We start from the raw sequence: 14,987 nt of genomic DNA, 5'->3' as shown, positions 1-14,987 counted from the left end.
AGGCTGAATTCCAAAGCACACCTGACCCAAAGGATTTTGCAAAAGGTCCTGAGGAGCTGTACTGTGGGCGGGCCCCACCCTGAGGTAGAGGAGGGCATGGCACTTGTCACAGCGCTGTCGGTCTAGAGGCCTCACCCCCACGTTTATTCTGGAAGCACCTCCTGCTGGCTAAGGCAGCTGGAGTTGCAAGGATGGATAAGACAAAAGTCATGACACGCCACTATCACCCTCTAAATTTAACCTCAAAGCCAATCGGCTCACCCCATTAGTCAGTGGTTTATTTATTAATTCATATACCTTCTTGCATCTCTCCTTTCCACCAAAAACTAATCATAAGGGATTTGAGAAACAAGTAAAAATATATGGAAGATACAAAAATTGGTCATGGTAGCATTTGGATAATAAAATTTCAATACCTTGCAAACATCTACTAAAAAGCGAATTAAAGTTCATCAAGATGATGCGATACTATGCTGTCATTTAAAATATTTTCTAAGACAAAGGAACACAAGCTCCACTTAATAATCTAAAAAATAAATATGTTCATCTCATCTTGCCTCCCTCTTCTCCTCCTGAATTCTTTCTGGCTCAGTTAAATAACACACCCATCCTGTCTTGTTAGACCTGAGTCACATGCGACTTCCCTTTCTGCTTGGCGTTTCCTCAAGTTTTAGGTTTAATCTAGCTCACACAATTCATTACATGCTGCCTTGAAGTTGTGTTTTTTAGTTAAAAGAACTCTAAGACACACATACATACACACACACAAGTGTGTATTCACTGCAGACTACCTGCTATCAGTAAGCAGGGTGACGAGTGGTGAGTTGTGGCAGAGGCAGGCACCAACAAAGCTTGGTTTCAAGGGAAAAGGGATAAGGAAGGGGAGGGGGCACTTGGAAGGCCCAGAAGCCATGCTTCATGATTTGGCCAAGAACAGGTTCTGAGCAGAAATGACTGCTGAGCCCAGGGCTCAAGTAGCAACTTGGAGCCTCTTCTAATAATCACTTCAGAATCCCATGGTCTACTGGAAAACCACAGATAATCCTAACCATGATCATTCAAAATCACATTTGTACTCAGCCTTAAAAGAAAGGAAATTCAGACACATGCTACAACATGGATGAACCTTGAAGATGTTATGCTAAGTGAAATAAGCCAGTCACAAAAGAATAAATCTTACACGATTCCACTGATAAGAGGTTCTTACAGTAGCCAGATTCTTAGAGACAGAAAATAGAATGGTGGTTGCCAGGGAACTGGGGGAGGGGGGAATGGGGAGTTCGTGTTTAATGGGTACAGAGTTTCAGTTTGGAAGATGAAAAGTTCACCTGGTCTGTTACAGATTCTAGTTTATTGATCTAGTTCAGTCAATGTCCCGCTGCCCATGACGGGACCTAGTTCAGCCAAAGTCTCGCTGCCCACGATGGGACTTACCACAGCTATAATCTAACAAATATTAGTTACATCTGTGCCTTAAGCAACTGGCAAGAGATGTGCCTACTTCATCCCTAAGACAACTTAGTCAACTTATAATTAATGAGTTCAGCTCACTACTCTGTAAGAAATGAGAATTTCTTATACATATCTGATGACATTTGTATATTTCCATAAACTTTAATAAAAAGTCATATGCCAGTCCAGACCTTTTAAGGATAGAGCAGTTAATTCTATTTACCTGAACATTACCAGCCTCCATGCAATAAAGGTTATCAGAGGATGGGCAAGGACTGTTAAACGCTGATGGTGGAAATTTTTAAGGGGACTTTGAGGGAAGGAGGAAAGCCAGATGTTCACTTACACAGAAGGACATAGGTGCTCTGAACCTAGAGGTGCCAGGAAATCCCCCTGTCTAAAATATCCTTTCTGAAAGGGTCTGGTGTCTCCGGAAGATTACTGAGTCTTATTATTTTAGTCTTAACATACCCTCACGGAAGTATGACTTCCTCATTTCTAAAAAAAAAAAAAAAAAAAAAAAAAAAGTATGACTAATCGTTTTGACATTCAGGTATGTATTTTTTTTTTTCCAGGAATTATTTGTCTCATTTTTTTTTTTAATTTTTATTTATTTATTTATTTATGGCTGTGTTGGGTCTTCGTTTCTGTGCGAGGGCTTTCTCTAGTTGTGGCAAGTGGGGGCCACTCTTCATCACGGTGCGTGGGCCTCTCACTATCACGGCCTCTCTTGCTGCGGAGCACAGGCTCCAGACGCGCAGGCTCAGTAGTTGTGGCTCACGGGCCTAGTCGCTCCGCGGCATGTGGGATCCTCCCAGACCAGGGCTCGAACCCGTGTCCCCTGCACCGGCAGGCAGACTCTCAACCACTGCGCCACCAGGGAAGCCCTCAGGTATGTATTTTTATAACCAAAATCTAAATCTTATTAACTCTTTCTTGGAAGTGTCTCCTGATTCTTTCCTTTCCAAACATCTACTACTAACACCTCTGTCTACCTGGATGATCACAGTAGCTTCCAACCTGGCGTCTCCTTTTTCTAATCCACCGTAAATACCTCCCATCTGATTAACCTTCCAGAAATATATTTCATCAAGGCACTTCTCTGCTCCAGTATCAGATACAGTGGCTCTCCATTCCCACAGGCTAAAACCCCGATTCCCAAACCAGAACTTGAAGTCAACACATTAACGGCCAATATCACTCATTGCCTCCTGATTGAAACTCACCTCCCCTGCACCTTGCTCCTCTGCAGGCCTTTGCTGAGCTTCCTAAGGACTATCCAGTTAGTCTAACTACCAAAATCAAGCACCTTTGTTGAGTCACCATGGAATTTTTAAAATTAAATTATTTTTAAATTATTACTTTTAAACATTTCATCAAGTTTTAAAAAGAAAAACTTAAATGTTTCGAATTCAGTTTTACAAACTCTATAAAGGGGCTCGTAAAATGCATTCTATTCTAATTTAAATTCTGAATCAATCTTTTTGTTTGCTTGCCCTACAACTGCCAAATCTCCAGCTTGCAGGTTTTAAGGATTTTGCTTCTTCAAAGGCATTGATTGATCCTTCTAACAGGATGCCTGCACACCTTAACAAGCTTCACTTATCTAAAAGGAGTTCATCATCTCCTGGACAAACCAGTCACCCAGTCTGAGACCCCCCCATTACTGTAAATTGCACATCCCACCTCCCAATCATCCAGATCAATTGCTTCCATATCTGCTGAGTGCCCATTACCTATTCAAATCCTTTGCTGGGCTCTAGGGGTACAGTGGTGAACAACAGAGAAATTCTCTCTTCCTCCCACTGTCTCCGATACTGGGTAGTTGAACCGGTGAGGGACAGCTATTCATCCAGCTACACCCTGTTCTACTGAGACCACCTCAAACAGCTCAGACTTGAACTGCTATATTGCACTCTGCCTCTTCTCCATCCCCTGGAAACCATCTTACACAGTTTGCCACCAGTTGGATCTTCCTAAAACACCCTTTAACATAGAGGAAGTAGGCCTAGAACTATACCCACATCTTGGATAAAACAAGTGCAACTGTGACGCAGCAGAGGGGACAGATGGGTACAGGTTGAGTTGTGCTGGGTGGCGGCACAGAAAAGGCAGCTATGAGGCAAAAGCATTACTAGGACATCTGAGAAAAGCAAGGGGAGGTCACAGGAGCCGGATCTCACATAGCCTTGTAGGCCACTGTAAAGATTTTAGCTGTAACTCAGAGTCAGATGGGGCCACTAGAAAGTTCTAAGCAGAGGAGTGATGTGATCTGACTTCTGTTTTAAGAAGACCACTCTGGGGACTTCCCTGATGGCGCAGTGGTTAAGAATCTGCCTGCCAATGCAGGGGACATGGGTTCGATCCCTGGTCTGGGAAGATCCCACATGCCATGGAGCAACTAAGCCCGTGCGCCACAACTACTGAGCCTGCGCTCTAGAGCCTGTGAGCCACAACTACTGAGGCCGCGTGCCACAACTACTGAAGCCCGCGCACCTAGAGCCAGTGCTCCTCAACAAGAGAAGCCACTGCAATGAGAAGCTCACGCACCGCAATGAAGAGGGGCCCCCGCTCGCTGCAACTAGAGAAAGCCTGTGCGCAGCAACGAAGACCCAACGCAGCCAAAAAATACATATAAATAAATAAATTTTTTAAAAAATAAATTAATTAATTAAATAAAATTTTAAAAAAAGACCACTCTGGCTTCTGTGTTTAAAATTAAACTGTAGAGGGGCAAGGGTGGAAGCTGGGAGACCAATTAGCAGGCTATTGCAATCCTCCAGGTGAGAATGAAGCAGTCCTGGATCAGACCAGAGGACGTGATGAAAGGTGGTCAGATTCTGGTTATATTTTGAAGGCAGAACCAACAAAATTTTCTGGTGGAGTGAATATGGTGTTCAAGAGAAAGAGAGGTGTCAAGGATGATACCAAGGTTTCAGCTTGAGCAACTGCAAGGATGGAGCTGCCATTAACCAAGAGGGGGAAGATTTGGGGAGGAACAGGTTTTGAGGGAAAGGTCATGAGCTCACTTCTGGACATGTGAGATTTGAGAGGCCACTTAGATATCTGAGTGGAGACAGAGTAGGCAGTCAGATAAACACCTAAGGAGCTCAGTGGAGGTCTGGGTTAGAGCTCTAAATCTATGCATTATCAGCACTGAATGCTATTTAAAGCCCTGACATGTGATAAGCCCACCCACCTGCGTGTGAATGCAGGCAGAGAAGGGAAGAGGTCCAAGGCTTAAGCCTTGAAGTCGCCAATGTTAAGAGCTTGGCGGAGGGACTTCCCTGTGGCGCAGTGGTTAGGAGTCCGCCTGCCAATGCAGGGGACACGGGTTCAACCCCCGGTCTGGGAAGATCCCACATGCCGCAGAACAACTAAGCCCGTGCGTCACAACTATGGAGCATGAGCTCTAGAGCCCGCACGCCACAACTACTGAGCCCGTGTGCCACAACTACTGAAGCCCGTGCTCCCTAGAGCCCGCGAGCCACAACTACTGAAGCCCGTGCGCCTAGAGCCCATGCTCTGCAACAAGAGAAGCCACTGCAATGAGAAGCCCGCGCACCGCAAGGAAGAGTAGCCCCCGCTCACCGCAACTAGAGGGAAGCCCGCGTGCAGCAACGAAGACCTAACGTGGCCAAAAATAAATTAAAAAAAAAAGAGGTTGGGGGATGCAAGAGGATGAGGGAACGAACCAGCAAAGGAAACTGAGAAGGAACTGTTAGTGAGTTAAAAGGAAACCGGAGTCGGGTGGTGCCTAGATGCTAGGTGAAGGAGATGTTTCACAGAGAAGGGAGTGATTAGCTGTTTCAAAAACTTCTGAGAGAAAGATGTGGATGGAGAATGAGTCACTGGATTTATTCATGAGGAAGTCATGAGGAGTTTGGGTACAGCAGTGGGGATGAAAGCCTGTTTGGAGTAGGTTAAAAGTGAATAGGAGAAAGGGGGTATATAGACAGCTCTTCGAGTAGATTCTCTATAAACTGAAGGCAGAAAGTGGGTGGTAGGTGGAGGAGGAGAGGGGCCAGAAGAGGGCTTGCAATGATGGTACAGATAATCGCTTATTTGTATGCTGATGGGAATGAGCCATTAGCTCGTGGAGGAAATTACTGTAAGGAGAGAGTGGGTAGAATTATAGAAGTGACATCCCTGAGTATAATGAGAGGAGGTGGGATCCAGGGCACAAGTAGAGGGTTTGGCTCCAGATGAGAACTCAGCAAGCTGAAAATAAGAAATGCCAAACAGGAATGGTAGAGAACAGGGTATATAGGGTCAGGCACAGGTAAGCAGATAGGCTGGTGGTGAGAGCTTGTAGAAGTTCTCTTCTGGTTGCTTGTTTTCCTCAGTGAAACAAGAAGCAAAGCCTTCAGCTGAGGAGTGGGTCTGGAGAAGGAGGTGTTCAAGGTTTGAGGAGAGGAAAGGTAACTGCTGGGAGTGGGTGAGTGAAGACACTAGGAACATATTGGGTTTAGTTGCAGTAAATAATCAGAATTTTTAAGTGTGGGACTCTGCAAGGTGATGTGCTTTTCTGCAGCTACAAGGCGTGAGCACAGAACGTTGGATTGAACCTGGCTGGCCTGGGCTCGTCCATTCAAAGTTCAGTCATTGAGCATGACCAATCAGAAAAGGAGCAAAGAAGCTATGTGTGTCTGCAACAGAGTGAGCCCAGGGAGTGAGCACAGCACTGGGGCTGCAGAAGGAGGGCAGGGAGGGCATCCGTGGGGGAAGGACTGTCAGAGTTGGCAGAGCAGAGGAACTGAGCTTCCAGTCGAGGAAGTGGAACTGAGATACTGAGACGATGGAGGGAATGGAATCACTGGTAAAGACAAGTTCTAGATTATATCTGTGGGGAGAGGTAAGACAGAGTGAAGGAGAAGATCATTACAGGAGAGGAGAGCAAGGACTAAGAAGTCAGGATATTAGAAAGAACTTTTATTTAAATACTACAAGCACCAAGAATTATGACAGCAGGAACACCAGAAACAGTGAAAAGGAACCAGGCACTAAAATAACCAGGAAATATTGGGGTGATGTTCTTAGCAGCACTATTTACAATAGCCAAGACATGGAAACATTGTAAGTGTCCATCAACAGATGAAAGGGTAAAGAAGATGTGGTATATATAAATGGACTATTATTCAGACATAAAAAAAAAGTGAGAAAATCCTACCATTTGTGACAACGTAGATAGACCCTGAAGGCATTATGCTAAGTGAAATAAATCAGACTGAGAATGCAAATACTGTAGGATCTCTAAAAAGAGAGAAATCTCTAGAAATCTTTTTAGAGTTAGTGGAATCTAAAAAGAAAAAAACCAAGCTCATAGAAAAGGAGATCAGACTTGTGGTTACCAGAGGTGGAGGGTGGGAGGAAGGGGATTTGGAGGAAAGTGGTCAAAAGGTATAAACTTCCAGTTATAAAACATATAAATACTAGGGATACAATGTGCCACATGATGACTACAGCTAACACTGCTGTATGGTAGGTAGGTAAGTTGTTAAGAGAGAAGATACTACGAGTTCTCATCACAGGAAGAACATTTTTTTCCTTTTTTTTCTTTTTTTCTTTCTTTTCTTTTTATGGTATCTATATGAGAAGACGGATGTTAGCTGAACCTACTGTGGTAATCATTTCACAGTGCCTGTAAATCAAACCACCATGCTGTACGCCTTCAACTTGTACAGTGATGGATGTCAATTATTTCTCAATAAAACTGGGGAAAAAAAGAAACATTAAAGTGTACCCATCAGCCTCTGGATGACTGCAACAAGGAAAGTGCTTTAGAGATGAGGGAAGGAGAATAACCTGGAAACATCAGCGAGAAGCACAGAGGAACCTGTATCCTATCCCCAGTTCCAGTTTAAAGTGATAGAGGAGGAAAAAAAAAAATCCCATCTCCTGTGTGAGCTGCAAGGGGAAGCAGGAACTCTAATTTATAGAGCACCAACTATCCATGGTTCAGAGTTCTGAGCTCATTGATGCCACTACATCCCTTTCCAGAACATTCCCAGCAAGACAAGGGATGCTGCTGCCAGCAGCTCTGCCCAACTTGTGCTGTTCTCCTGACCTCAGTCACATCCTCTCCTCACCAAGAGGATGACAAGGGAGCTGAAAGTGGCTCCTGTGTACCGGAAAGAGAGGAAAACCCTGACAACAGGTGATGACTAATTTTTATTTCTCATAAACCAATGATTAGTATTAGTCTCTTAAAATAGTTAGAAATCTGCCATTTGAACAAACCGATTTATGGGATACTCACCGATCACTCTGAGGGTGAACTTGCTGTTATTTCTAACACTTGGGGATTCAATTCCGTACTCATCTTCGTCTGACTGTGTTAACTTGAAGATTGTGAGGTTACCTGACACAGTGTCTAAATGAACTCTATCTTTAAAAGATAGAAAAGCTCTGACTTCAGATTGGTCATCCCATTCTACAACTTTATCCTTTCCTCTTTTCCACACGATCTCCTTAAAGGGTTTAAAACTTGATGCGTATAAAGTTACATTCTTGTTCACAGCTCCATATATTACTTGGGAATCACAGCTAATGAAATCTAGGAGGAAAAAAAAGAAATTGGTTAGGGAAAATAACATGACTTGATCAAAAGCAGAAAATTATCTTCCAAGATACCTTGTGGGGGGAAAATGATTAAATTTAGTGGTAAAAATTATTCGTCAGCTACTTTTTGTACTAAGCTGATAAACTGCTGATAAAAAGTACAGGAAGGAGAACATGCTTGACCCTGTAAGAGTTTATTCTTTAATAGGGAACTGGGGCCCACATAAATACAAGAAATGGATTCAACATTTATGGAGCACCAACTACGTGCCAGGTACTGTGGGCAATGCTGGGAATATGGCGGCAAACAAGACAGGTGTCACTCCAGGCCCTCAAGGGAGGAGACACAGAGCAGGCAAGGAGAGCCACCCAGGCAAAGGCCTTTCCTAGGAAATCACGCTGAAACTGACACAGGACAGCAAACCACCGGAAGATAAGAGGAGTCTGCAAGCTGACAGCTGGGTGAGGAGGGGGAGGAGAGATGGCCAAGCAGCCCCTCTGAAGAGGCAGGCCTTGAATCAGGAAGGCGCTTGGCGTGTCTGAGGAAATAAAAGCAGTCCCAAAAGGCTCGAAGGAAGAGAGCAAGGGGGGAACGGGTGGGGAATGAAGCTGGAGAGGCACGTAGGGGCCAGACCACAGGGTCTGTGAGTGAGGGGCCGGGCCATGTCCGGTAAGATATGCTACGCGTTTGGAATTTATCCTAATGGCAAGCGAAGGTCATGGACAGGTTTTAAACAGAAGACCGGCATGACATAATTTAAGTTTCAGTAGGTTGACCTTGTCTGCAGGGTGGACACTGATCGACAAGGTAAGGATGGAGGGCAGAGAAAACCCAGAAGAGCAGTCAGTGCGGTAGCAGTGAAAGAAGGCTGGACCGGGAGACCAGACCAGGGTGTTGGCGGTGGGGATGGATAAGTGGACAGACTCTACATTTGAGAGGGAAATGAACAGGATTTAGTGATTGGATGAGAGGAGTTAATGGTGACTGCCAGGCCTCTTTTTTGGCTGACTGAGGTGCCATTAACTGAAATCAGAATGACCAGGAAGGAAGTCAGGGAGTGTGATGAAGATTAAGGTCTCAAGGCCTGGGTGCGGTGGCGTGTTGGAACCAACTGTTAGCCTCTCTGCTGGACTCCGTTCAGTGAAGCCTGGAGAGCTTGGAGTGCACCACGATGGGAGTGTTTATAGCAGAGAAACTGACTCATGCTTCAAATCAGAACCTCCCACCTCCTCCACACCAATCCAGTTGTTAAACATTTACTATTACTACTAGATTGGGATATTCTTGATACCCCAAAACGGGCTTCAACGCATCTTGCTCCAGACTTGACTTTCTTGTTAAGAGAGAAGAGCAGCTGTTAGGGGAAAGACATTAAAGAGAAATTAAAACTTGATTGATTGAAGTTTTTGCCTAGAAGCAATCAGGGTAATTGACAGAGCACAGGAAAAATCAAAAATATTAAATAGACCAATTGCAGGCAATTGTGTCCAGTAATTTCAAATAAGAAGCAAATACGCCCCATTTGTCTATGTGCAAGGATTTTTAGAACCCACCTCCCTTAATCAAGGGAGGCTGCCTGCAATATACCAGCATCCTTCTGTGGCTTTCCTGACCATGCACTATTTCTCCCAATCAACCAGAGCCCATGGAAAGGCATGAAAAGGAATAAGATTTGAGGGGTGAGAGTCTATCCACATACAATAGTGGCGGCTCGAAATGTCTTGTAAATGAATACATGAATGAACGGATGAGAGTAAGTAGGGTGGTGGAGGAAGAGAAGAGGTCTCAGTTGAACTGCCCCTCCCTGGCTGCATAAAGCTGGCTTCTGTCTTTCCCAGGGGAAGGTGATGTTTCCTGGGCTTGAGAACAGGAAGAAGAAAAGTCTGGAATGGAGCTAACTGTGGAAAAAGGGGGAGACCAGTTCAGAAAAATTCATAGTCATTTTGAGCTGGAAGAAAACTCCAACAATTAGTCAGTCAAATTACCACCATTTCACAGGTGAAAGGACAGGGCACCAAGAAAAATGGAAGAAGATGTTACTGAATGCTTACCCTCTGCCAGTTACGTGTTCACGTACTTGTGTCCCTTTTTAATCCTCTCCACATCCCTGTGCAGTGGTGTTGCTAACTCCATTTCTCAGATGAGGAAACAGGCCCCGGGAGACATATCATTTGCTCAAGGTCACTCAGCAAGTTTACGGTAGCTGAGGGACCAGAACAGACCTGACACAGCCCAGCCCCTCACTCACAGACCCTGTGGTCTGGTCCCTGCCGGCCTCTCCAGCCTCATTCCCCACCAGTTCCCCCCTTGCTCTCTTCCTTTGAGCCTTCTGGAACTGCTTTTATTTCCTCAGACACGCCAAGCACCTTCCTGATTCAGGACCTGCCCCCTCAGAGGCGCTTCTTCCTCTGTCTGCTTGGCCATCTCTCCTCCCCCTCCTCACCCAGACGTCAGCTGACTGACGGATGCTAAGCATAGCGGCCTGTAAGACATCTGCGTGGAGCTTGTCCAGGAGGCTGCAGGGTCCACGGGTCTGGGGGTTCCCAGGGGAAGATACAGATTTGGGATTCGCCACATTTTTAGATGCTATGTCTACCAGTTCCTTCCTACAGTAAAGCCTTTTCTGTTGCCCCTTCAAGACTGATCCTAAGGTAAGTTACCAATATGACTGTTTCCAATGAAAAAGAATAGGAGAAAGGAGAGTGAGTTTTTTCTCAAGGTCACACACCCTGAACGAATGAAAGAACGAGCAAAAAAACAGCAGCTAAGGAAAGGAGTCAGCAGTGAGTTGGTTACTTTGCTGATAACAGTGAATGGTCAGAAAAGGGACCACAGGGATGCTACCTTACCATGCCAGAGGGCAGAATGAAAAGGGCCCCGACTTTCAAGGCAGATGCGCCCAGGGTGAACCTTCAAAAGTTCTCGCCACACTAGGTTTCCTCAGCCTAAAAAACAAATCATAATGCCTACCACAAAAGATTGTTTTGAGGTTTGAATAAGACTGAGAGTCTTCACACAATGGCTGAAATGAAGTAGGCTTTCAACAGGGTTTTCCCTCTTTTGCTTTCAATGATTCAGGCGGCCACCATCAATGCATTCACTGTAGGTGACCCTGGCTGTGTGAGAATTGGGCATAGAGTGAGTTTTTGCTGTTTCAAAGTAGAGAGAGATAGAGGTAGGGGGAAAATGTATCATTGATTGCTTAAACAGATATTCTGTGCTAGACAGAATTTTTGTAACTGTTAGAGGTTTATTTGCTTTGAAGAATACTGAATGATCTTTTCTTTTGAAAGATATGAGGGTACCTAATATCTATATGTACTGTGTTCATTTCCAATTTCAAAGACTCTTGTAGTCTTACAAAACATCATCATTATACCCAGTTTTGATAGTTCTTCTCACAGGGCTTGAAGTCCGAAGTGGAACTCAAATATTTTGCAGACAAAGTGACCTGATTTTTGATTTAGAAAATATGGTAACCGTAACTATTGGGTTAATGAAATGGGACCTCCTCCAACTCCCAGCCACAAATTCCTCTGCGCATTTTCACTTGGGTCCTGGGATTTTTGTTTTTAATATTTATTTATTTATTTGGCTGCGCTGAGTCTTAGTTACAGCACGCAGGATCTTTCATTGCAGCGCGCAGGCTCTTTGTTATGGCGTGTGGGCTCTAGAGCATGCAGGCTCAGTAGTTGCAGCCCACAGGCTCTCTAGTTGTGGCATGCGGGCTCCAGAGTGCGTGAGCTCAGTAGTTGCGGCACGTGGGCTTTCTAGTTGTGGCGTGCGGTCTCTAGAGCACGCAGGCTTAGTTGCCCCGCGGCATGTGGGATCTTAGTTCCCCGACCGGAGATCAAACCCGCGTCCCCTGCATTGGAAGGTGAATTCTTATCCACTGGACCACCAGGGAAGTCCCAGGTCCTGGGATTTAGATTGACTGCTATTTTTAGTTTATTTAATCAAACACTTATATAGCACTTACTATCTACTAGGCAGTTGGAAGAACTCTACAAATATGTATTCAGCAAATCCTCTCAAAAACCATATCAGGACTTCCCTGGTGGCACAGTGGTTAAGAATCTGCCTGCCAATGCAGGGGACACAGATTCGAGCCCTGGTCCAGGAAGATCCCACACGCTGTGGAGCAACTAAGCCCGTGCACCACAACTACTGAGCCCGTGCTCTAGAGTCCGTGAGCCACAACTACTGAGCCCGCGTGCCACAACTACTGAAGACTGTGCTCCTAGAGCCCATGCTCCGCAACAAGAGAAGCCACCACAATGAGAAGCCCATGCACCACAACGAAGAGTAGCCCCCACTGGCTGCAACTAGAGAAAGTCTGCGTGCAGCAACAAAGACACAATGCAGCCAAAAAATAAATAAATAAATAAATAAATAGATAGATAGACAGAAAAAAAAACTAAAAAAAACAAAACAACATATAAAGCAGCTGTTATTTTTAACCCTATTTTGCAGATGAGGAAACTGAGACACACAAACGTTAACTGACTAGCTAATTAAGTAGTGAAACTGCTTTTGAACCCAGACAGTCTGACTTTTAACCATTGCTTCTTACTTGGCTAGCTATGTGGTATATGGCTATTAAAGACAGTGACGTGATACAGGGTATGTCAGAATGCAATTTCTAGAACGTATGGGAATAGCAGATGTTGGGAATGAGAAAGTCAAACCATTCTAGTCGGGAGTGAAGCACACCTCTGAAACCTAGAAGTGAAGCATAAGCTCAGTGGTCACCAAATCACTGAATGTCAGGGCTGGACAGGTCCTCAGAGGACCCTGGCCTGCCCCACACCCATCCTCATATACATGAGGAAATTGAGAAGATTTGATTGAGCAAGATAGCGATGAACCCAAATCTCCAAAGTGTTACATGGGAACCCAAATTTAAACCTAAGTTTCATAATGCTGTTGTTTTTTTAAAAATAATTTTAGATGTTCAATGGGAAATGAGACAGGGTTTCATAATTAAGGACCAAGAGAAACTAAGTTGAAAGTAAGGTCTAAGAGTTTGCACTTCTCATGTGTGATGGCAAGTAATATGTGACATGTGAAAAAGTAAGAGAGGGTAAGGGGACAAAAGAGACTCGAATGCAGGAAGGAAGAAAAGCTGGAGCGGGGTGTGTGGGGAGAAAACAAGGAGCAAACAAAGAAGTAAATAAGGACACAAAATCACAGGAGCAGCTGAGAAGCCTGTGAGAGCTAGCAAATGAAGCCCTGAGATAGAGACCAGCCATTCAGCCAACAGAGGCGCCACGGACGGGCCAGGTGTGACCCAAAAGGGAGCAGTGGAGACTGCGGCTCTAGTGAGGCTGGCTCGCCTAGGGAGAGGCTCCTCAGCTCCTACCCACGTGGACATGTGGAAATTGCCAGATCTTCTAAGTTTCCAAGAAATGCTGGACGTTCAAATTTTATGTGAACACAAAAATCAAACTTTATGGAATTAGATGGCAATTAACTCCAATCTGAGCCGAGGGGTATCCCCTAGTCAGGCCAGCCCCATGAGGACAAAGACAGGGCTGTTGTCCATCTTCGCTGCATCCCCACTGCCCGGCACGTGAAGGACATTCCATAAATATCTGCTGAGTGAATTAACTAAACTGATTTAAATACAACTTAAATGTAGTCTAAAAGGCAGGGCTTCCTGACAGAATTACAATATTTGATAGTCACCCCAAACCCTGAGCTTTGCAATACCTCAAATCGCTGTGGAACCCGGTTGAAGAACCATGACTCAGCAAGGAGAGGTGGAGACGTTTAACTGAAGCTGCAGAATAAATGGCCTGGGACCCTTCGTATGCAGTCAGAAGAGAACTCTTTCCTCCCCAACTGCCTGCCTCCAGAACCAAAGCAAGACTGGAGGGTCTGCTGGCTCCTCACTCCCCGTCCCCTTCAGGTTTAGCTAGGTTTCACCTACCACATGCTGTGGGCTTCAGGGCACTGCACCAGATAAGCTTACACCCACTCAGGATATCAGCCCTTCATCAATGTTAACACCCTGTCTGAGGTTTGAGGAGATGCAATTTTTTCACTGATGCCATTGCTGAGAGACGAGCTAACCACTCTTCTGGGATTTGGAGGAAAGGTTTTTCTGGAGTTTTTTCTTAGAAACGAACAATGTGATTTTAAAATAGTTCATTCTCTTGCTAAAATTTCTTCAAGGTTCCACATGGCTGCAGATTTTAGCAGTTAAGGCAAAAATTCATTTGATGAAAAGAAAAAAAAAAAATCCCCTGAGTTTCAGTACCCAAATACATAAATCTTGGTATTTCCCCCGTGTGTATGACACCATAACGACAATTCGGTTAAAGATTCATTCAAGCTGGGAGATAGGAGGGCCTTGGGCATTTTTGTACCCAAGTGAGCAGCTGGATTTCTCCTGCAGACAGGGGCTTGTGACCATGACCTTGTTCCTCTCACTTCAGCATCACAGCACACTTTCAGTTGACACCCACTTGGGGTACTGGAGCGGTGGCAGCCTGGGAAACTAAGTCTCTGGAGACACAAACACACACGCTCACAGTACGGAGAGCAGCCACTCTCCTCACGTGTCTACGTCAGTGCTGGTGTCACACAATCTGTCCCATTAAGTCTACAAACATTCTGTTTGTCAGCCCCCATGTCCCAGTTTTGGCATACGAAATATGCTCACCAGGTACAAGGATCATCGAAAGAAGAGCACAGTCTTTTCACTCAAGGAAGTTTAGTGTAGCTCGTTTCTTTAACCTAGCTCTTAATAAATCCAATCCAAATGAGCCCGAGGCCAACTCAGCCTCAATAATAATATTCAACAACAGCGACGGCAGCAGCACACTTCCTGAAGGCTCACTATGTGCCAGGCACTTGTTCCAAGAGATAGCTAGATGGATGGATAGATAGATAGATGGATAGGCTCATTTATTCCTCAACTTAACTCTGTGAGGTAGGTCTTATTATTCATTTATTCACTCACCAAATA

The 14,987-nt window shown here is 44.9% G+C and overlaps 1 protein-coding gene across 2 annotated transcripts in view; it reads right to left on the bottom strand.

The window, feature by feature from the left end:
- The window catches only part of CD58 (CD58 molecule), a 44,182-nt gene that overhangs the window by 14,765 nt on the left and 14,430 nt on the right, over positions 1-14,987 (bottom strand). For both annotated transcript variants that reach the window (XM_082460184.1, XM_082460185.1), the window contains exon 2: positions 7,712-8,008. In XM_082460184.1, the coding sequence (XP_082316310.1) occupies positions 7,712-8,008 (297 nt within the window). The remainder of the gene's footprint in view (positions 1-7,711; positions 8,009-14,987) is intronic.

Source organism: Balaenoptera physalus, assembly GCF_965194825.1.
Source record: "Balaenoptera physalus genome assembly, chromosome: 1".
Classification (NCBI taxonomy): Eukaryota; Metazoa; Chordata; class Mammalia; order Artiodactyla; family Balaenopteridae; genus Balaenoptera; species Balaenoptera physalus.
This window is presented reverse-complemented; position numbering and strand designations above follow the sequence as displayed.